A 24,557-nucleotide genomic window follows, 5' to 3' on the forward strand; every position below is an offset into this window, starting at 1 on the left:
TCATCACCTCAGATAGGATGGGTTTTAGAGATGCACCGATCGATCGGCCAGGGATTCTGAGCCGATCCGTTTTGTTACCAGCAGCACAGGCAATCTTGGTATAAACACAGTTTTGAATCGTTAAATAACTAAGAAAAGTGAACCCATGTTGTATTAAACAGTATTGAGGCCGTTGAACCCCGTTCATAAACACTTAAAGGGACAGCAGTCAAAAATCCCTGCTGCTTTATAAGTTAATCAAAAAAAAAAAAAAAAAAAAAAGACAAAGAAAATCACTTTCTGCTCTTGACTGAATACGTTTTATAACTTTAATGGTAAGAATTTATCTGTATTAATATTTACAATAAAGACTACAGAAATTAAGGTAACCCATGTACAATAACACTGAACTTTAATTTCTATTTCTTACCTGAATAAAAACCCAGTTAACCTGAAAAACTTTTGAAAATCGGAATTGGCAAAAAAATCGGAAGTCGGAATTGGACAAGAAAATTGCAATTGGTGCATCTCTATCAACATATGACAATAACGACCTCTATATATGACAAAATTTATAAATGCCTATTCAATTAACCTAATACTAGTAATACTATAGGCTGCTACATGTTTGAATTTAGGTAAAAGGTATGTCCAATGCTGAACGTCAGAAAGCTTTCAGGGAAAGGCACAAAAATGATGAAAACTACAAAGAAAAGGAGAGGAAAAGAAAGAGAGAGGAAAGAGCCAGAAAAAAAAATACAGCAAACTAATGAGGAGAAAGAAAGAGTCCGCACTCTTGCAAAAGAGAGACAGAGGAAAAGGAGACTCCGTCTTAAACATCAAAGTTTAGATGTTCAACTGGCTCCTGTCCCAGCATACAAGTGTAAGCAGTCTCTTGGAAGGGCGGTCAAACGAGTTCTTACTGCTCTTCCTCAAAGTCCAAACAAAAAAAAAGCAGTGATTAAAAAGATTGTTGACGCAGTTGGATTCATTGAGCACAGTGAAATTAAACAAGTAGACCTATCAGGTACAACAGACCACACTGAAGAAAAGGTCAAGCAGTTTTATGTGCGGGATGACATCTCACGACAGGCACCTGGCAGAAAAGATTCTGTCACCATAAGAGAAGATGGAGTTAAGAAGACATGTCAAAAGAGGCACTTATCTATGTCTGTTTTAGAGGCATATAGAGTCTTTCAGGATGAGTACCCAGAGATTAAAATAGGAAAATCAAAATTTGCAGCACTGCGGCCAAGAGAGGTCTTCACAAAAGCAGAAACACCTCATAATGTTTGCCTTTGTAAATACCATGAGAACACACAAATGCTGCTTGAGAGTGTTCATAAACACATACCACGACATGCCTTCCAAAGCGTATCAGCATTTATCAGAGCTCTGGTCTGCAGTCCTGACTCTCCGGAGTGTATGTTGAATGGATGTAAAACTTGCTGTAATGCAATTCTCCTTCAGAACATCATTAGCAACATCCCAGATGAAGATAAGAACATCCAAACAATGTGGCATTCATGGGAATCTGAAGGAGGGTTTCAGGTAAAGATAATGAAGAGAGGAGAATTGAGGGATGTATTTGCATTGCTGTTGGCATCAGCCACAAAATTTCTTAAACACTGCTTCATAAAAAGAAATCAAAGTGCAGTTTTCCAACAGAAGATGAAAGACACAAGTGAGACTTCAGCGGTGTTACAGATTGATTTTGCAGAAAATTACACTACTGCATATCAAGATGAAATCCAGGCAGCCCACTGGACCAGCAGACAAGTCACACTTTTCACTGCTGTTGCATGGGGCAAAGCAGATGTGCAATCCTATGCAATTGTCAGTGATTCACTGGAGCATGAAAAGAAGGCAGCTGTAACATTTCTGTCCAAGGTGGTGGAAGACCTGAAGAAAAAAAATCCAAGAATGGAAAAATTGCACATCTTCAGTGATGGAGCAGCATCTCACTTTAAAAACAAATTTATTTGGTCATTCATGTCCACAATCTTTGGGGAGATCTTTCCAAGCCTTAAGGTATTTATTCAAATGTTTTGTATCATAATGGACATATGTGTTACAAGCTTACATATGGTGTTCTTCAATGACAATCATTTGACTGTTTAGGTGGAATGGCACTTCTTCGCCACAAGTCATGGAAAGGGAGCTGTTGATGGAGTAGGTGGGACAGTGAAAAGGTCCGTTAGTTCAGCTGTGCTAAGCCGCAAGGTTATTGTGAACAATGCACAGTCCTTCGCAAAAACAGCTGCGCATTACTGCCCGAACATTAATATTAAACTTGTTATGGAAAGGGACATACAGACGTTCACACATGAACACCAGCTAGAGCGTCTGTGGACGGATGTAAAACCTCTCATAGGTAACTATTGGATAGCAATTTGTGCTCACTAATGAATGCGTGTAAATGATAAAGTTATTAAAGTGATATCTGTAGTATTATGACCTATTCACACTCTTTCTTAGGAACCCAGAGTGTGCACCACATCGAGCCCATCTCTTGGGGCCTCATCAAACATAGTCAGTATTCGTCCTCATTAGAGGCAGCAACACACAAATTTCATCATTCAAATGAGGATGAGCCCCAAGCCCATCCAACTGAGCCACTGGTCAATATAAAAACAGGCGATTGTCTGCAGATCTGCTACAAAGGCAAAAAGTCTAGCAGGGAATTTGTCGGCCTTGTTACCGATTTGGATTCTGATGGGTTAGAAATTCAGTTTCTCAGGAGAAATGATGAAATGGGATTCGTTTACATCCTCCCTACAAAGGAAGACAAGTCATGGGTGGAAAAAGGACAAATAATCCAGCGCCTCAGTCCTTTCCTTGACAACAGAGGCCGTTATCATTTCAAAGAGGCAGTACTGGCAGAGTGAAAGAAAAAAAAATAATTAAGAAGAAAATTCATGAATTATATGAAAGATGAAAGTGTTAAGCATGAATGAATGAAATAAATAAGTTCCTTCACCTTTCCTCTTTCCTCTTTTCTCTCATTATCAATTATTTTACATATCGTATTATGATATTAGCCTGGTAATGTCTGGAATGGCATAATAGAGAAGTGTTTTCTCTCTGGCTAGGGGGCGCTTGTCTGAAGTTTAAAATCATTGGTTACCCGTAAGCCAATCAGATACGTTTAGTTATGACGCCTGTACAGCCGCATCGAAGCACAGACATCATGCATCGAACTCAAATCTATGATTGAACTTCCACTGTAAACCTGTTGTAAACACATGATGATGCGAGCGAAATACCGGAGTGAACATGGCTGTAAACGACTTTTGCAGATTATGCGAAGTTAATGCATCCCGAAGTTTGCATCCCGTGTCTCGTTTCCCATTTCCGCGGTCGTTTCGGTTTTCGATTTCTCTAACCTACAATGTAAAACTCGGCGCTTAGCATCTACGTCACGGCTCTCAGCCCGCCCTCTGTTCGTTGATTGGCCCGGCTGTTTCCAGACCGGTGGCAAACAGAAAGCTCTGACACTGTATCAGACTGAGTACAGAAGTGAAATGAAATTGAGCGGAAGTAGGAAGTCTGACGTAGTCAGGCTATTATGATATAGGATCCAATCTAAAAAAAATAAACTTGTAATGCCATTTTAAAAATCTTCAGAATAATTTCAGACTGTTTTCTTAATGTTAAAACTGCCATTCAGAGACATTTTATGGGTCAACAAAAGAGCCATGATGGTTTGATTGTTGATTTCTCAAACATGTTTTATGTGTATTTCAGATGTGTCACATCCATAACAGAATTTTGTCACATCCATAACGTTGGTTTTTCCTCATTATACACTTCATAAAAAATGTTATATTTTAAACATTGATATTTTTGTGCTCAGCTAAGACCCCTTTATCATGTGAATATCAATATTTATACATTCAACTTAAAAGTTCACAGACTTTTAAGAAAGTTGCACAGTATACTGCAAATTCTGTCATTTTCTGTCACATCCATAACATGTGCCTATTTGCCTTTTTTGGGGGTGTTTAAAATTATTTTAGAAAAACATATTTTGTCTACAAATTTCCCAGATTGGGTGCTCTGAGAATATGCATTGACAATTTATATATTGTAAGAAATTTATTTTTACAGAGACATTTTATCTGTCATTATGAGTTCAAATGTCACATCCATAACGCTGGAATTGCCCTATACTCAATTACCTGGACGATTGGCTCATTTTAGCCCACTCCAGGGAATTAGTGACTCGCCACAGAGATGTCGTTCTTCACCACATCCGGTCTCTCGGCTTCAGACTGAACACCGAAAAGAGTGTTCTCGACCCATCCGAACAGACTGTGTTCTTAGGGGTTCACCTGGATTCTGTTCAGATGCAGGCCCGTCTGGCTCCTACCCGGATTTCCAGTATTGTTACATGTTTGGCCCGCTTCAGGATAGATAGGCCATCATGTCTCTGTAAGCACCTGTCGCAGGCTCCTGTGCCTCATGGCCGCAGCATCCCCTGTGCTGCCCCTAGGATTGCTTCACATGAGACCATTTCTTTGGTGGATGAAGCTCTTAGGGGTCTGATCGACAGGACCAGCCTTTCACCTGTTAAAAGTGTTGCGCGTTTGTTTCCGCACCCTTGCAGTGTGGTGGGACCCACTCTTTCTTCAAAAAGGAATCAACATTGGTGCTATTTTCAGTCGGCAAATGATCACAATGGATTTTTGAGTCTTGGTGTTCAGCTCATGATGTGGATCCAGTCAACTGTGGGTTCAGTGCTGGAGCTCCTACAAGAAAAATTTGCTGCAGGGGCAGCTGCAACTACTCTGAGAGTTTATGTCGCAGCCGTTGCTGCTCGAAGGGAGTCAGATTAAATTCCCCTGGACAAACATAGGTTGGTCTCGGCATTTATGCGCGGGGTTCGCCGCCCGCACCATCAGCCAATGAATTGGCATGATTCTATACGGGCTTGGGAACACCCAGAGGGTGTGTTCAGAGAACATAGGTTACGCCAGTAACCCGAGACGTTTTGCATTGTCCTGCTGAAATACACAAGGCCTTCCTGAAATAGACATCCCTGAGATAGAGCTTTAGTTGGCATCTGCAGATGGCACAGCGGATTGTGTTTACCGACAGTGGTTTCTGGAAGTATTCCTGGATCCATTTAGTAATGTCATTGACACAATTATTCCAATGAGTGATGCAGTGTCGTCCCCAAAGACCACGGGCATTCCAATAAAGGTCTTCGGCCTTGTCTATTATGCACAGAGATTTCCCCAGTTTCTCTGAATCTTTTGATGACGTTATGCACTGTGGATTATGAGATTTGCAAAGCATTTGGAATTTGACATTGTGGAATATTTTAAAAAACAATGTTCCTCAATCTTTTTACGCACTCTTTCACAGCTCTGCCCATCTTTACTTCTGAGAGACTCTGCCTCTCGAAGACATCCCTTTTATAGCTAATCGTGTTACAGACCAGATTTCAGTTAACTTAATTAGTTGCTAGATGTTCTCCCAGCTGAATCTTTTCAAAATTTCTTGCTTTTTTCAGCCATTTCAGCCAAACTTTTTTGAGACCTGTAGCAGGCATCAAATTTGAAATGAGCTCATTTAGTAGATAAAAGTGTAAAATTTCTCAGTTTAAACATTTGTTATGTTATCTATGTTTTATTGTGAATAAAATATTGGCTCATGAGATTTAAAATTCTTTTAGTTTTCATTTTATTCAAATGTAAAAAACGTCCCAACATTTCCGGAATTAGGTTTGTATAAAGTGGGACCCAGGTAAGAACTTGTTTGTGTCTGTTACAAAATACTTCTATTTCAAATAAATGCTGTTGTTTTAAACTTCCTGAGCATCAAATCAGCATTATAATGATTTCTGAAGGATCATGTGACACTGAAGACTGGAGTAATGATTCAGCTTTGATCACAGGAATAAATTACATTTAAAATATAGAAAAGTTATTTTAAATTGTAATTATAATTCACAGTCTTACTGTAGTTCTGATAAAATACATTTAGCCTTATTGAAACTTTATTTTAAAAGCATAAAAAAATCAGAAAGAAAGAAGAGTTTCTGAAAGGAAATTCTATTTCTATATCCCTTTATTGTGATATTACCGAGGCAACGACCTAATATGCAGTAACTATGGTATTTTGCAGGAAACATCAGTTATTGAGGTGTTGCAAGGTTATCAATGTTTACCTTCTGTGTTCTGAAGCTCGCGCGTGATCAGCAGCAGCATTAATTATCCTCGCGCAGAAATCAGCAAACGTCCTTGTGCGGTTCGAACTCATCAGTGACTGACAGCTGCGCTGTGTTAGGCGTCTCCATAGCAACCGACAGAGCCATTCAGCTCGAGTGCAGCCAGCGCTCTTGCTGATTTCACGATCTCACGTTGACATGTATGAAGAAGACACGTTTTCATGACCAGTGCTACTTGCTATTAATTCAAGCATCACTGTTATTATACTGCTTAGACTTAGAATACACCTCTACGAGTATTGAACTTCAGTTCTTCTGGTACAGAACCGATGTAACGCTACTGTCTGTACACGTAATGCGACAAAACACGAGAAACAGTCATAGATTGGAGGCATGTAAACATTTGAACCTAGCAACTGCATAACACTCTGACAACCATCCATATATGTAAATATATGCTGTCTTTAAACAAATAAATACATAAATATTCGTGGACACATGTATGGTCCAAGGTCACAAACCTGTATGCATATTTGTTTATTAATGTTAAACAATATTTATATGAATAAAAAATAATGATTAATTTATTGTGGTCTTATTTTCGAGATGCTGGTAGTTTTCATTAATACTTTACAATTAAAATGAAAACATTCAAAGTATTAAAATTTGTTTATTTTTTCATGTCTAGTTTTACATTTATTTCAGTTTTAGTTATTTTAGAACATTAAACTAGACAAAATGTCAGAATGTTTGTAGTTTACAAAGCTCAAAGTATGAAGAACTAAGGCCATGCAGTCTCTCAGACAGATTTTTATGTTGTTGCTAGGGTGTTACTATGAAGTTGCTAGGCAGTTGCTATGGAGCTTTGGGCGGTTGATAGGGTGTTGCTAAGGTGTTAAGTTTAAACTAAAGTTAAACTAAATTAAAATATGAGTATATAAGTTGGAGAAAGAGAGTATGTGCTTTTCGTGCACAATAAAATGTAATTGTGTGTCAAAATACAGGGAAAAAATTTGTTGTTATTAACCTGTTTATTATATTTATTTTCTTGGTCTGTGTCTTTGTGGGTTTTGGTTCTTTTGCGGTTGTAGGCTGTAGGACCTTTGAAATAAATCATTTGGCGAAGTGATATGAAACTAATGCGGTCAAGACGTGCTAGAACTACTATAGGCATGCATTTCCCTGAAAATAATTAACGTTGGTCAACCAATCAGATTTGAGCATTTAACAGTATAATATATGAGGGATGACACATTTAAAGGCCCTGTTAGTGCCTTCTACTTGAGTTTCCGGTAGATCACTCCATCTCTTCCAAAGCCTGGACCTGCCAACCTACCTGATGTGAGGAAACAGAGCGCCCTTTGAAAATGCATTTACAAGTCTAACATTTAAATCTAACAAACCTATTTCAATTTTGCAAACTTGTAAAAGTAAAAAAAAAAAAAAAAAAATCATCACCAATCTCATCCATTTGATGGCAGTTTCTAAGAATTTTTTTTTTTTTTTAAGGTTTTACTTAAATGTCACATACTGAAAAAACAGGGACCATCAGCAAACAGAGTCTGCTGCAGAATCTTCCTCTAGCTCAAAAAGGGTAGCGGGCTGATGTTTTGAATATTGCAAATTTAACTGCTAGTTGCTAGGCAACCATACATCCCATGCTTCCAAAAATTACTCAAAACGCAATTAGCCACAGACCCCTAATGCATGCAAAGTTTGCTTAATTTTCATCAAAGGAGTAGAAAGTAGAGCAATAGTTACAACTGGATTCTCAATAAAGCAAAGCTCAGCTGAACTCAAGCAGTCGACCTTCCTTCTTTTATGCCTTTTATTGTATACAGTGAGATACTGAAACAAAGAGTAGCAGAGAAAACAGTTGTCTTGCCAGTAACATGAATCTGTTAACAGTAACTGTGCACAAGGACTGTTAACATCCTTTGATAGATAATACTGTTACTCTTACATTTGTTTCCTTCCCTTTTGAAATTATAAATAATACCTTTTCATTGCCCTAGATGTCATTGATGTTCATTACCCCTATACTTGTATTCCATTTTATGATGGGTTTCCAAAGCACAAGCAGTCTTTAGCGCGGAGGTGATGTTTTCCACCGTTGTTCTCACAGTTCACATTAATTTAGGTCCCAGTGCGATACGTCGTCTTTTGCCAAAAGCAATAGTACACATCTTGCCTGAATATGCAGGTGGGAGTTATTATAAACATTTTTATCAATCCAAGAATTTATGTTCTTACCCCATATATTTACGAGAATCATCTAAAATTTGAATAAATATCTCATCTGTTTGTCATCCCTATAATATGGAAGCTTGTTTCCGCCACTAGATTTGAAAAAAAAAATTAAAAATTGCAACTTTTTAATCTCAATTCTTTTTTTCTTACGATTGGGAGTTTCTCGCAATTATGACTTTTTTTCTCAGAAATGTGTGATATAAACTTGCAATTGATAGAAATTAAGTCAGAATTGCGTGATATAAACTCAAAATTGCGAGTTATAAAGTCAGAATAGCAAGTTTCTCGCAATATTGACTTCTCATAATGGTTTATATTTCGCAATTCTGACATTATAACTTGCAATTGCGAGTTTATATCTCGCATTTCTGAGAAGTCACTTGCGAGATGTACTTGCAATTGTGAGAAAAAAGTCAGAATTGCAAGTAAAAAGTCAATTGCGAGTTTTATCCCACAAGACTTTTTCCCTCACAATAAACTTTATATTTCACAATTCTGACATTATAAATCGCAATTGTGAGTTTATATCAATTTTGAGAAGTCATTATTGTGACATGTAAACTCACAATTGTGAGAAAAAGTCAGAATTGAGAAAAAATTCACAACTGTGAGAAGTCAAACTTCCATACTATAATTAATACGAGTGTTTCCAAGGAAAGTGCAGTCTATCGAAGCATTAATGAAATTAATTTAGTAAAGAACGTAAAGGCGACTGTGAGCATGACCTTCCGTAAATGGATTGAACAGAAAAGCGCATTCAAATAAAACCGAACACTAAGAGGAGATTTGATGAAAAAACAAAACAAAATAACTTGTGGGCAAAATGTAACCTTCATATCACACGTCCATCATAAATAAAATACAGTTCTGATTTCGTTCCACGGTACATTTGCTTTCCAAAAACAAAAACAGGGTTGATGTAACAAGCACACATTCTTGAGCTCCTTTTATTCAGTGTCAGATAAATAAATTGCCATGATCGCAGCATTTTAATGAAACGTCCGTGATCAAGGCAGATCATAACTTACAGGGCACACGTTTTGTCATGGTGAGTGGAAAAATAATGCTGAATCGCAAAATAATGAGGTAAGGAGTTCGTTTTTTTTTGTAGTGCTTTACCTACTGAAATGGCTATACCGCACAGTGCTCCTCTCATGCCCTTAGCATTCATACAATGAAAACAGGTTTATGACACATTAGCAAATCAAACCAAACAAGTAAAGGGCTCTGCAAATCCAGAGATCAAAACAAGAAGAGATGAACAGGTGTAAAGTCAAAAACACATCCGCCTGTGACTCAAGCCAACTCGCCCCATACTCAAGCGAGGACAGGCGGGAGTTACTTTTGGTATGATGTCAGATTCAGAGACGTGTTTGTCAATATCTGAGCGTGGTTTAACAGTGAGGCACAGCCTTGCAGGGTCCTGACCGGCAGTCCTGGAGAGCTTGCCTCGTTGTAGTGTGTGAGCAAAACTGTTCTTAATACTGTTCCCTTTTACCAGTTTCCCTCTTTTGTAACAGTGCAGCGTCCTGGCCAGCTCTTGGGGCACTAGAGAGAATGTGGGGAGTCCGATTTGTTGGACTGAGCACTCGGCCCAACGTGTCTCTGCCCGCATTCTCCACCACTTTCTTGTCCTTCCTCTCCACAAAGGCAGGGGGCATACATGAGTGTGAAACTTAAACGAACCGAAGATAACACAACTATATTCCATAGTGAAGTAGTACCGGAAGCAGCCGCTGTGGATGCACTTGGTCCTTTCCGGATGGTCCTGTGTACTTCAACACCCCCAATCCTTTGGGTTGAAACTCAAAGGTGCAACATAAAGACAGCACAGGTTTAACTAAGCACAGGTTGGGCGAAGGGGAGCATGTGGTCGGACGCACTCGTATGCAGTGTGTGCAGTAATCGTCTTTATTAGTTTTGCAGTTTAATGAGTTTAGTGTTTACCATATAATACCATCCCCTGTCGTCGCCCTTCTCGATGAGTGCCGTTTCTTTCCGTTTCACATTGAACACCCCAGCTGTCCAAGCTGGGACCGTCCCCTCAGCCAGGAAGACAGACTTTTCCCGCAAACAGGAGCCCCACTATTGTGAAGAAGATGGAGAGCACGAACAGTACATAGGAGGAGCCCACCACTGTGTTGTTGGGTAATTTATATGGTTGTCCCCCTACTTCATTGATGTAGAAGCCTATTGGGAATATGAGGGCGGCCATACAAAACAAGATCACTGTAAAAGAGAAAGAAAGAAAGCAAGTGTTATCAGGGCACTAAGTAGAATGTACACACATACAATACTTAGAAAAAAAATATAGATGGGATGATTGAAAAAACCTGCAATTACAGGGGAATAAGTAATTTTGTCCATAGAATAAGGGAAGCCGAACTATACATTTAGGAAATATTTCCTTTTTTTGACCAACAGGGGGCCCCAAAAACCTCAGGGCATTTTCACTAGATCACTCTAATTTCTATTTTTTCCCACTAAAGCAGTACCAATATAGAGTTACAGCTGGCCACCGTATTCACAATGTATTCACAACTATTTTATTCCCAGTATAAAATGAAAAGAAGAGACTTCCTGAGTGTGTTTTGTAATTAGCCTTCAAGTTTCCAAAAGACTCAATCCTTTCATGTTGCTTTGTGTCTCAAACTGCAAGTATAAGAACATCAAACATGTTAATTGTGCCTGATTTCACCTTCAGTATCATTGTTATGTTTGTCATTTGCTGATTTTTGTGAATCAGTTCAAATTGTTTGGTTTGATTTTTGATTTGTTTGATTTGATTTTTATGTTGTTGCTAGGGTGTTACTATGAAGTTGCTAGGCAGTTGCTATGGAGCTTTGGGTGGTTGATAGGGTGTTGCTAAGGTGTTAAGTTTAAACTAAAGTTAAACTAAATTAAAATATGAGTATATAAGTTGGAGAAAGAGTATGTGCTTTTCGTGCACAATAAAATGTAATTGTGTGTCAAAATACATGGAAAAAATGTGTTGTTATTAACCTGTTGTTTATTATATTTATTTTCTTGGTCTGTGTCTTTGTGGGTTTTGGTTCTTTTGCAGCTGTAGGCTGTAGGACCTTTGAAATAACTGAAATCATTTGGCGAAGTGATATGAAACTAATGCGGTCAAGACCTGCTAGAACTACTATAGGCATGCATTTCCCTGAAAATAATTAACGTTGGTCAACCAATCAGATTTGAGCATTCAACAGTATAATATATGAGGGATGACACATTTAAAGGCCCTGTTAGTGCCTTCTACTTGAGTTTCCGGTAGATCACTCCATCTCTTCCAAAGCCTGGACCTGCCAACCTACCTGATGTGATGAATTTCTATTTTTTTCCCACTAAAGCAGTACCAATATAGAGTTACAGCTGGCCACCGTATTCACAATGTATTCACAACTATTTTATTCCCAGTATAAAATGAAAAGAAGAGACTTCCTGAGTGTGTTTTGTAATTAGCCTTCAAGTTTCCAAAGACTCAATCCTTTCATGTTGCTTTGTGTCTCACAAACTGCAAGTATAAGAACATCAAACATGTTATTTTATTCCCAGTATCAAACATGTTAATTGTGCCTGATTTCACCTTCAGTATCATACATTGTTATGTTTGTCATTTGCTGATTTTTGTGAATCAGTTCAAATTGTCAACTTCAACTGATGTATTATTTCATAACGGCATTTGTTATAAAATATATGAATGAGATAATCAAGCCATTTCAGAGCAAATGCTTAAATACTGAATATCATCCAAAAATATAGAGAAATCCTCCAGTCCAAGATACAGTATCACTTCCTGCATTAAACAGCACATGTATCTGTCAAAGCATGACAAGGCAAGAAAACGCTTATGCTTTTGTTTGAAGCATTTATAAATATAAACCACTCTTATGTTTCGGACAAGATCATGTACCTTTCCGCAGCAGCTCATTCTGTCCTCTGCTATTTTCCATATGTATTATGTCCACAGAGGTGTTGTCAAAAGCACCAACTTCGGTACCAAGTTGGACACATCACAGACATATCTTATGAGTGTGTGAACACAATGGCCAATCAGAGGTGTTTATAAATTTGCTCATCAGTGCTTAGAATGCTAGGGGGCACTGCTGGTATAGTCACATTTTTAAATTGTGGTACTGACTTGGTACCGAAGCCTGTAGTTTTGACAACCCTAGTCCATAGCAATGGGTAATTCACTACTGTAAAGCAACATGACTGGCTGATGGTTTCTCAGCACAGCACATAGACATGACTATAATCAAATTCGTTATGAATTTACATTATCGATAATCGACTTGATCGATTAGTTGCTGCAGCCCTACTTTAATAGTAGATTAACAAAAGTCCATTTGATATATTTTGTGAGGTTTGATCTGAAGATTGTCAAAGCCAAATTTTAAGACAAAATAAGTAGGAAGACAAGCAAAAAACATTTTCACTAAAATCCACAGAGACACAAATCTAGTCAGGCGTAACATGTACTAATTAGGTGGCATACAATGAGTTTCCAGCAACAAGCAATTTGTCTCTCCACAGTGAATGTGAAACTACTGTGAGATGTGATGTTGTGACATGAATTTTCACATGAAAATTTGTTCTGTTGATGGCACTAGAGAATTTGAGACTGATCCCCTTCCCAAAAGTGGCACCATGAATGAAAAACTAGGGCAGGGTGATAAACCAAATGATATCAAGATTGGGACAACATTTATGTTGATAACAATGTTAAACTCTGAACATGTTTTACCTGATATGGATTACCCTACCAGTCAGTCCTAATTTTAGGAGTCCTAAATTTTTGCTCTAAGAGTATTTCACAAATCATTTTAGTGCTAAAACTAGCTCCTAAATCTGTGAAATGTTAGGAGTAGTCAAGAGGACTCCTCAGTTACTAAGATCAAATTACAAACAGTCCTAATCCACCTAAAGACACTGTACACCATGAGGCAATAGCGACAAAGCCTTAGGTGCTGAACTTTTTCTTCATAAATGCAATACATTTTGATTTATAGATTTGAATCTACGATGAGGCACCAAAAATAAATCTTTAACAAATAAATATTGTCTGATTACCTGTGGCAGTGGTTTTCATGAGTTCACACTTACAAATTATTAAATCGAGCAAAAAAATATATATAATAATCGTAGTTGGTGTGCTGTCCAAGGGCATAGAGGGCTCCGAGCCTGGAATTTAGCCCAAACCCAAAGTTCTCCACGTATCCCCAGCCGAGAGTGAGGGACAGGGTGGCGAAGGGATACAGAAAACTGTCAAAGTAACTACAGGTGAGTTGGCTTTCGTCTGTGTATATATTCCTCCTCTGGTGGTGATTAGATAGACCGTTTGAATGTGCTCCACCCAAATTTTGTTTATAAAACATAATTTGTCACCTGAATTCTGCATTCTCTTGAGATGCAGACACCCAAGAGGTGGACAATTCACTGTATATAATACTTTAATTAGTGACACTAAGCTTTTTTAAAACCTTTATGGCAGCAATATGCCAACATTTTTATTAAAAATATTTATTTGAATAGGGCAACATTTGTGTTTTAAAACCTTTATTTTAATATGGAAACATGACACCTTATTCTACAATATTTCTATGATTAAATCGCTGACTTCAGCCAATCACTGTGTGTATACTCCATAGCAACGAGGTCAACTCCACCCTTTCTTTTAGCTTAAGACTTCAGTCTATTCCTTAGTAAAAGTTTGTCTCAGCAGCTTTATGAATAGGTTAAGAGAAAACTCTTAGCTAAGAACTTTTACTGCTATTTAGGGGAACTCTTAGTAGTAAGATAACATGTTTTGTGAATACAGCCCCTGAACTTTATTTTATCTAAAAGTGAACTTTTTGTATAGGCTGTAACCTCTTCAAATATGAGATGTTTGCCACTATTTTAATAAGTGACAATGCAACCTAACTTCTATTGTTTTAAGGCAGAAAAAGCATGTTTGCACAGTTAAGTTTACGTTATGTTATTCTATTTCTTGTTAAAATATATTCTAAAATTTGATTAACGAGCCCTCTGATTTCTCTAGGCTTCAGTCATTGTCAGGATCGTCTTCAAGCTGGCAGCATTATCAAATTATATATGGTGATAAATCTCAATATCGAGCAATATGGGAAAAAAAAAAAAATTTTGCGATCATATTTTTGCCCAAACCTGCACCAAACTCGTTACCATATAGTTGCTCAACCCATAATTGTAATTGCAGAAAAGAAAAGAAAAAACATGTTGACAACAGCAAAGCCCTGGAATGCCTATTCCCAATCAACCCATCAGACCTCTGGCCCGTCACGTCTAAAACAGACCTCCTACCTGATCAGAGTGATGACACTCAGCATGGGTTCATGTTAGCCTGGCAGAAAGGCTTTTAGCGAGATAAAAACAGACACTGCTAATAGATGCCTGAGTGCAGCCTCGGCTCAATCTTGGTGCCCATAAGCAAGATAATAGCATCTTTCAGCAGAATGCTGCGCTGCAATTAAACACGATGGCCTTGAGAGAAGTGCACTGATCTGACTGAGGCTGTGGTGTCAGCATTAAGCTTCTGCCTTTGAACATTTATTGCATAAACCACTTTAGTTGGTCTTGGCTCTTAGATGCACACAAAGGAGTGGGTTAAGGAGATGAATGGTAACTAGGCTGTGGACAAAAGGTCATGCCCTCAGCGCAGAGTAAAAAAAAAAAGCACTTCCTGCTGTGGTAAATGCCACACTACCACTCAGTTCATGCTGTTAAAAAAAGAATAACATGTTCCGTGAAAAGAGGTGAGGTGCTTTTTTGAGCACAATGAAGAAAAACTAATTGAATGGATAGAACGGAAATAGAAACAGGCTTCAGCCCTGACACATTTATGTTGCTAGCAGACCTGTAGGAGAGTCTATTTCTGTGGGATGGATTGACGGATACAGAAATGCATTTGGAAACCTACAATCTAGCGCTTCAAAGCTTAAAGGATTAGTTCACTTTCAAATACAATTTTCCAGATAATTTACTCACCCCCATGTCATCCAAGATGTTCATGTCTTTCTTTCTTCAGTCGAAAAGAAATTATGGTTTTTGATGAAAACATTCCAGGATTTTTCTCCTTATAGTGGACTTCAATGGCCTCCAGATGGTTGAAAGTCAAAATGACGGTTTCAGTGCAGCTTCAAAGGGCTTTAAACGACACCAGACAAGGAATAAGGGTCTTATCTAGCAAAATGATCAGTAATTTTCGAAAAAATTAAACCGTATATGCTTTATATAAACAAATGATCACCTTGCACGTGCTTCTGCTTTCTGTATTCTTCAAAAAGCTTACACTGTATGTCCTACGCCTTTCCTATTCTACTTATGTAAAAAAACAGAACTGGAGCCGCATTTGTTCCGTAAGTAGAATAGGGAAGGCGTAGGACATACAGCGCAAGCGTTTTGAAGAATACGGAAAGCGGAAACACTTGGAAACACTTTTGTTTTTTCGAAAATGACAGATCGTTTCGCTAGATAAGAACCTTATTCCTCGTCTGGTATCCTCGTCGTTTAAAGCCTTTTGAAGCTGCAATGAAAATTTTGACCTTCAACCGTTTGGAGTCCACTGAAGTCCACTATAAGGAGAATAATCCTGGAATGTTTTGATCAAAAACCTTCAGTTTTCGACTGAAAAAGACATGAACACCTTGGATGACATGGGGGTGAGTAAATTATCAGGAAAATTGTATTTGAATGTGAACTAATCCTTTAATGATTCATCATATTCTCAGTTGGTTTTGAACTACACTGTATACAATTTACTCATTCATGAATCAAAGAAAATTATTTTTGGAAGGGATGCGCACAAATAATTTTACCCAACACTCATAGCTGAACATTATTTTTTTACATTATAGCCAATAACTGATGAGGAGGATTGATATGAAGATATACTATTCATAAACAATTTTGGCTGTTTAACAACCCAAGTTGGGTTGAAAATGGACAAACCTAGCGGTTGGGTTAAATGTTTGCCCAGTGTGCTGGGTAGTTTTATTTAATCCAACTATTGTTTAAAAATTACTATATGGCTGGCTTAAAATGAACCCAAAATAGGTTGCTAATTAAATTCAGACTAATAATTACCAGAGGCAACAATAAAAATCAAAAGTTGAACATTTATTAATAAGAAAGTTAATGTTTATCGTTTGTTATTCATTAAATTTAATAATAAATGTTAATTTATTAAACATTAATAAATGTTCATTTATTAAACATTTCCAACATACTTTGGGTTGATTTTAAGTAAGCAATACAATCATTTTTATACAATAGTTGGGATTTAATAAAACTGCCCAGCACATTGGGCAAACATTTAACCCAACCACTGTGTTGGTCCATTTTCAACCCAGAATTTATTAGAGTATACATCAACAACCTCAAAGCATGGTATTTTTTTCCCCCATCGAGTTATGAACGGCGTCTCTGTTTTACTTTCTTTTTATTTAATGTTGTCCAGCAGTGCATTCTGGTTAGGCCACAAGTCTGAGCAGCTAATGTTTACGTCTGTCCCCGCTGATGCACCATATGCTGAAGCCAACGCAAGCCAGAGCCACAGCTGCGGACATGACACCAGACGCTGAGCCGTGAGCATAACCTGGTCAAGCTGGGCGTGGTGCGAAGGGACACAGGGGGCTTGTGTTCGTCACACAAAGCTGCTCTTTCAGGTTTGGATGGCTTGAGGCCAGTGGCAGCTTTAGCCCAGACACCTGTGTTAACCCCACCTGGGGCCCAAATGCTCATGCAATGAGCTTTAAATGGATTATGCAGGCCCAAAATCAATGTGAATGTACATCAGATCTAAAACAAGCTGTTAAAATATTTGCAGGTTATTTTTGCCATGCAGATTTGCAAGTTCCAATTGACCCTTCGTCAAGTTTGACTGACAGAATCCGCTGTTTTTTTTTCAGATAAACAAACCACACAGGAGAGTTAGTAGATTAATGTCGGTGGACTTGAACTAAAAAAAAAAAAAAAATGGTGTATTGAAGTCTTTCTGCAGTTGAAACAACATACTTTCTGATTGTGATGTTCATTCATGTTTATTTAGTGCAATAACTAGGAAGAGATGATCGGTTTATGTGTCGCTTAAACTGATGGCGCTACAGTGATCTGTCACGACACATTAAAAAAGCACAAAATGGTATTGTTTGATTTTTTTTTTTTTTATAAAAAGGACAAAATTTGAAAGCTAAGACTTTGTTTCATACCAAAAGTAACCACCTATGTCTTGTCAGTTGGCACACTGTCAGTGTCCTCTTTGCTCCGTGATGTATATTTCATTGTGTGAGAAAGATGTGTGGCGTGAGAGCGGCATGGCTTGTCGGAGCCCCATCACAAGTACTGAATGTGTTGGGAAATGTGAGGCATTTTGAATATGGAGACAATGGAATAAAGTAGTGTTTTCTGAGTCAGTGTCGGCTTCTAAGATGAAGCTAACGATGCTGCCTCACCATCTCTGAAGTATAGTGAACGCTCCTATAGAGAAAAATGCAACATTCATATGGATTACGTAAGCAGAGAGTGCTTGTTTTTATTTGAACTGGTTCGTTTAAAAGTAGACATTTCTTTCTATAGATATTTCACATCTTTGAGGCAAGTAGTTTTGGTTTATTTTTTGATGCACTTCAGTTCACAGAGACCAAGACGGCAGAAAGCACACCCTGTGTGTTTTGTTTAATTTACAAAATTATAATGTTTTGTTGTTATTGTGAGTTTACACAAAAGTATTCAGTTTCAAATTATGTGTTACTCTTATCTGTATGACCAAAAATTGAGTATTTTAAGATTCAGAACAGTTTCCACTGTTGCAAGTGATCGCGTCGGCGCCTTCATGTCTTGCAGTAAAGCAGCCTATACTTCAGCTTCCAGACTCCACACAAATACTTGGATATGTACCTAATAATAGCACACATTAATTTAGGTTAACGTTAACGTTTTTTTTTTTAAAACGCTTATGAGGCTGTTCACATATCCCGTCTAAAAATGCATGGAAAACGTGGCCACGCCCCTTTCTCATTGTTTCCAAAGTGTTTGCACCTCTGTGGCGTCTGTGGTTGCTATGCAACCATGAACTGCTCTCTCCGCAATGAGGAATGTTTTTGACATAAAAATAAAAATCCGCCCTATACAGCTATGATCAGCTGTTCGGCTGAGATTGATGTTTTGTTACGGAAAGGCCAACTTTCACTTTCAAATTAACAGCAATTGCTTGAATGGTGGGTTACTCATGCCAAAATGTACATTTTGTCAAATGTTTTTCAGCAAAATTTCTGTGAGTTATGGTTCGTTAAGAGCAGAAGAGAACTCGATACTGGCGCGCACGCGTTGTGTGTGTCACGTAGGCAGGACATTCACAGACAGCACGTTCTCATTTGCCCTGTTGTGGTTGAATGGTTTGAGCTTGATCATATAATGTAGAAAAAGGGGAAGACACAATAATTACCTATCTGGAGAGTTTAACCATTAGGACCATTAAGAAATATTTGTGTTTTGTGGCATAGCAATCCTGCACTATTTTGCTAAATTGTCGGTCTTCAAATGTAACCCCGATGGAGCAGGTCATGATCCCAGCCTGCGGAGGTGTTCTAGTTAAGGAGCTGTTGCTCTTTTAAACGGCGTAACTACCGCCCACACACAGCGATAGAAAAAGACAAGTGAGTCACTGAGGTTCAGAGACGGTAAGCGGAACCTGGACAATTGGGACTATTTCTTTCCTGTTACCACGACAACCATGCCACTACGTATGCGATTCTCAGCAAAATGACTTCTCCGTTCAACAGCATCTCTCTGCATGCACTGCCAATGCCACCCATTAGACAACAGTAGAGACCATTTCATAATCACACTTTACTTGGCTATTGTGACACACTAGAGAGCCGATTTTGGGCTTTTGATTACATAACAGAGAAGACAGACATAATCAGGAACTAATCTGAAATATTTTGCCAAATTAGAAATAGCTTTTGTATAATACACTCACTCTAGACAATACCTCAAATCCTGGGGCTTGTTCAGGAGAGGTATGCTGTTACTTCTAACTTCCTGTCTGCTTTCTACCTCGGCTCAGATGGCTTGTGTTTTCTTAATCTGGTGGGCAATTAAATGGTGATCAAAATTTTATAGAGTTGGACTAAAGGAGCAACCTGACCCATATCCCGAACATCATGAGACTTGGGGTGGGAACTTTAACAATAGTGTGCATTAGTGCCTGCCCACTTTTTCAGTGGCATTGTGCTGGTTCCGGAATTATTATTTCCTTTCATTTTTCCCATAGGAATGTTAAAGTATTTGTGTTAAAATTTTTATGAGCCATACACCAAGCCAACCAGCTATGAGGTAAACCACAACATTACAAACTTTTATTTTGAAACAAATGTATTTGAATACTCTAATACTCTGAAGACTGTGAACTTTACTGAGGCAAAAAACTACAATGCCCTGAATCCCCTCAAATTACATAACTGAATTAAACACATCGGCCAATTCATTTAAAGTTGTTGATCATATCTATAAAAACAATATCTTTTAAAGTTAATTGTAAAATATTCATATGAGTGATTCTAAAATTGGAGATACATTTTGCATTTAAAACGTGAAAGAAAAAAAAAAAACTTCAACAGAAATTCTTTACAATATCTTTAATATAAAATATTATTTAAAATACTGAATTAAATATAAAATAAGTTACTATAATATAAGTTACTACTAATTATTATTATTATTATTTTTTTAAATGAACAAACATGGTAATTTATGGTTTTCCACCATTAATTCATTGTTAAACTACTTTAAAAATAAGTTGAAATAATGTGAATGGATGACTTCAACAAAAGCATATACCATCGATTAACCTCAAAACTCACAGTAGATCCTTTTTTTTTAAAGTTGAGTCATTGTTAAAAATCAAGTTTTTACTTCCAAAACCCAAACACTGCACTCTGTAAGCAACTACCTAGATACTCCCTAGCAACCACCAAGAAAACCCTAGCAACCACAATGTTCTAAAAACACTCATAACAAAAGTATAGCAACACCCTGCCAACAACACCCTTGTGACTACATAGCAATGTTGTAAAAACCACTCTGAATATTTTAGCGACACCAGTACGGCTCTCGACACTTCTGTGCTGAAGCTAAGATGACACTATATTAAGGTGATGAATTTGCAGCACTGTGATCTATAGTTATTGTATCCTGAGACGAAGTTTAAATTGAAGGGTTTCTTCATAGGATACACAAAGGATTTGCACACTAGCTTGAGGAACAGAGAAGAAAGTTAATAGTGTCTCCAGTGAGCGAACACAACAGATGCTACGCACATGCTCAACAGACACACAACACCTCAGCAGCCCCATTCAACCCCAAACCACAGAGATCATCTGTCTCACTGACTGCTTGCTTGTGTGCAGGACTCGGTCGCTGTTACACGCTCCCAAAAGCTGGGAACCGACACCTCATTTGACAGGGTAAAACCATTATTTTGTCAAGCGCATGTGGAAAGTCTATACACATTTTCAGCTTTTGTTTCACTCTTTCCATTAGAACCATTTGTGTTGAGAACTTGAGACACCAGTCATTATTTGAATGAATTATATTTAATGGTGGTCTACGATGACCAATAAAAAAAAAAAAAAGTCTTTGCACGTTTAGTTGCGAGTATGTGCAAACTGAGCGTAAAGAGCATGCGTAGTTGAATAAAGTATTCTTGTACTGTGCGTGTATGATGACATTTATGTTGTGCACACTGTACACATACCCTAGTGTACATGTTTAAGAAAAAAAAGGTATACTGTGGGTTTAATAAGTGATATGACAACAGATGTAGTAATTTTTACTGCCAACAGCCATTATTTTTTTCACTATACCACGCAGGTTTGTCGCATTATGGGCGTATTGGTCTTAAAGGTTACGTTTGTGGTTTCTGCAGCCCTAGAGGTAGCAAATTTCATTGCAATTCGTTTGAGCAGCCTGACATATCAATATTGGAAAGTCAAAATTCTTGCCATTCTGAACCATATCATTGGTAGGATTGGACGATATACCTAAAATTTTAACTAAATATCTTTCTAAATTTGCATGATGATAATTGATATACAGTAGTGGCCAAAAGTGATGTCCGTAGGGGATATATGTTTTTAATGACCATACAAGTTTGATTAAAGTATCAAAATATGAGGATCTTCCTTATTTTTGATACTTTAATCAAACTTGTAGAGTCACTTTAGATTTTCAAAATATTTTAAATATGAGGGGAAAAAAACAAATCATTAAACTTAGTTAAGGTATTTATCCGACAAAATTATTTGGCAAAATAGGCAAACTACTGATGCAGGTTTTATTTTACTAGGAAAGACATAAGGTTTTATTTCACAGGAAAAAGCATACATTGACTACAATATACAGTTATTAATATTTAGTTGGTTTTCTCTTGAATTTGCATGCGGTAATAATTTCTTCATGTGACAGCCTGATCAAAATTTACGTCCGCACAATTTGGCAAGTTTCATTGCCTTTCATCTTCATTATCAGATGTAAAACAATTGACTCCAAACACAACTATTATATTTGTTTTTAAATTTCGTTTAACCAGTAAGGTACCATTAACAAAATATCTTGGTAACACTTTACATTAAGGTTTCATTAATTACAATCAGTAAAAGTAAAACTACTTCGGTTAACAAACTAAGAATGAACAATACTTCTACAGCACTTATTAATCTTAGTTAATGTTAATTTCAAAACTTCCAAATACATTGTTAACAAACAGAACATTTAATTTTAATAGTTAATGCACTGTGAACTAACAAACTCCAGGGGGTTAATAAAGGCCTTCTGAAGCAAAGTGATGCATTTGTGTAAAAAACAAAAAACAAAAAAAAATCTAAGTTTAACAAGTTATAAAGTAAAACATCTAGCTAGTGTAAAACTCTTGCAGTTCAAAAAACTTTGGCTATGTCCTACGCCTTCCCTATTCAACTTACGGAAAAGCCTTAAGTGACGCAATGCCAGTTACATTTTTTTGTACGTTGAACATGGAAGAAAAGGTGAAAGGTTTTACTTTTCTGGTGAAAGCTAGATATTTTTCTTCATAACTTGTTAAATATGGATTTTTTTTACACAAATGCATCGCTTCGCTTCAGATGGCCTTTATTAACCCCTTGGAGCCATGTGGAGTACCCGTTTATGATTGATGGATGGATGGATGGATGGATGTGGATGGAGACACTTTCTTCAGCTCATACTCATGACTCCTGTTCACTGCCATTATAAAGCTTGGATGCGTCAGGATATTTATTAAAATAAGTCTGATTGTGTTCATTAGAAAGAAAAAAAGTCAAATACACTTGGGGCAATTTTCATTTTAAAGTGAACTAAACCTTTAATTAATGTTAAAAAATGAGACCTTATTGTAAAGTGTTACCAAAAATCGCTTCTACCAGGGAGTCTTGCACAAAAAAAAAGAAAAAAAAAAGAAGACATGCTTACAAATTCTTTAACAAATTTGTAATAATATTGGAATGAAGGGTGAAATGTCAATTTTCCTAGATTGGACATTACTTGGCATTTTTGCATTAGCTCTACAATAATTAAAAAAAGTGAAATTGTAACGGAGCAAAAGAAATCGCCTATTTTTCACAAATTTTATTAAATTAACATGTAAATGTAACAATATGAAAAAAAAAAGTGAGTGCAAAATAGGTACAAAAGGTGCACACTTGTCAGCTTCTTTAGGAGCACTGTAATTCACGTACTGTATCTTACACTGTGCAACTGGGGTAAATTATGCAAGCATTTCACAAGTTTTTAGCTAAGAACACAAATCTATCAACACTATTTGGTTTAAGAGATGCTCTGTGGTATGACACTATATTCCCACAGAAACTCAAAACTTCAGATGGGGAATTAAAGGTGCAGTATGTAATATTTTCTGTCCGCTAGAGGTCGCTAGAAGCCTATTTAAAACAAAGGCGTAGCCTGATGACGCAAAGTTTGAGTGCGGAATCTTGGGATATGTGGTCTCCACATCAACAGACTGCAAAAGAATAGGGATAGGACTCGGGAAGAAATCATGTTCATGGATGCAATTATTAACGTTACTGTAGTATGAAGCAGAGCAGGACCGAGTGTTGTTGGAGCTGAATGAGGCCGCTGGAGCGATTGCACAACACACGCCTCATGAGAAGCGGGACTATTATTATGGCACAGTCGCCGGCACCGCTTCCACTTTTCCAGTGCTGAGTGTGAGATAACGCAGCTCTGTTTATCATATTAGATACATTTGAGTGTGCTGAAAATTATGTTATAATGTTACTCTGTGCATTCACTCAGTGGCTGCTGTGAGACACTGTTACACACTGCAGTAAGATAGATCGATTTTAGAATATCATTAAATGCTGGATGGCTTGATTGGACATCCTAGGCGAAAATTGAAATTCTCACGATTTACAAATAGTTGGAAACATTTGAGATATTGTAAGTACTATAACACTGCCCTAGTGGTTTTTGGATGTGTTCTAGCAGTTAAAGGTGCAATATGTAATATTTTGGCAATAAAATAAGTACTTGACTAGTTTTGCAGGGGGAAGGAAAAGACCTATTGGTGCCATCTTTGGCACGTTAATTTTCATTTCGATAATATTGTTAATATCTGATATATTGCCCAGCTCTAACCACTGGTGTGCTGAAAAAAATGACACTTCACCATCATATCTGTGGTGGGCGGATCAAAAAGGCAAGAGGAAAACAGCTTGGGTGACTCAAACATGAGACATGTCACTCACTTCCTGTGAAGGCGATCCACCTTGCGTACTTTGTGGCTTCTCGACGCCAATGCGAGGCCACCAGCAGGCCACAGGTGACCGTGAGGGAGATGATGCCCATGATGATAAAGAAGAGCGTGGTGACCCATTCCGGGGGGAGTCGCGGGGGGATGCAGGTTCGATCTCGTCCGTGAATGGTCTGACACTGACGCACCAGCCCCACAGTAAGAGCTCCTGGAATCACAGACAACAATGTCAATGACGTGCGAGTCACATTCAACCCACAAAAACTTGCAGGATCTGCTCTTTATCAGTGTGTTTAGCTAGGGACTAAACTATAACACGGCACACTAGAGGAAAAACAA

The 24,557-nt window shown here is 37.7% G+C and overlaps 2 protein-coding genes across 3 annotated transcripts in view; one reads left to right on the plus strand and one right to left on the minus strand.

The window, feature by feature from the left end:
* Positions 1 to 289: 289 nt before the first annotated feature.
* Positions 290 to 4,140, plus strand: LOC137013421 (uncharacterized). 2 transcript variants are annotated; one of them, XM_067377163.1, is made up of 3 exons: positions 290 to 2,010; positions 2,101 to 2,353; positions 2,458 to 4,140. In XM_067377163.1, exons 1-3 carry the CDS (start codon positions 634 to 636, stop codon positions 2,865 to 2,867), a joined length of 2,040 nt encoding a protein of 679 aa, XP_067233264.1. In that variant the 5' UTR covers positions 290 to 633; the 3' UTR covers positions 2,868 to 4,140. The 2 variants fall into 2 exon arrangements, with proteins under 2 accessions (XP_067233264.1, XP_067233274.1); XM_067377173.1 differs by having other exon boundaries at positions 2,429 to 2,592.
* A 3,833-nt stretch (positions 4,141 to 7,973) lies between these two features.
* mosmoa (modulator of smoothened a) overlaps positions 7,974 to 24,557 on the minus strand; it is a 36,062-nt gene continuing 19,478 nt past the window's right edge. Inside the window, exons 2-3 of the mRNA XM_067377185.1 lie at positions 24,214 to 24,426; positions 7,974 to 10,633 (exon numbers count right to left, since the gene is read on the minus strand). Of these exons, the coding sequence (XP_067233286.1) occupies positions 10,449 to 10,633; positions 24,214 to 24,426 (398 nt within the window). The 3' untranslated portion in view covers positions 7,974 to 10,448. The remainder of the gene's footprint in view (positions 10,634 to 24,213; positions 24,427 to 24,557) is intronic.

This window comes from Chanodichthys erythropterus, chromosome 3 (assembly GCF_024489055.1).
Source record: "Chanodichthys erythropterus isolate Z2021 chromosome 3, ASM2448905v1, whole genome shotgun sequence".
NCBI lineage: Eukaryota > Metazoa > Chordata > Actinopteri > Cypriniformes > Xenocyprididae > Chanodichthys > Chanodichthys erythropterus.

Coding starts and splice junctions, on each gene's coding strand:
- LOC137013421 (XM_067377163.1), top strand. CDS start 634: ATGCTGAACGTCAGAAAGCTTTCAGGGAAAGGCACAAAAATGATGAAA. Junction 2,011..2,100: donor AGATCTTTCCAAGCCTTAAG/GTATTTATTCAA, acceptor TTGACTGTTTAG/GTGGAATGGCACTTCTTCGC. Junction 2,354..2,457: donor GGATGTAAAACCTCTCATAG/GTAACTATTGGA, acceptor ACTCTTTCTTAG/GAACCCAGAGTGTGCACCAC.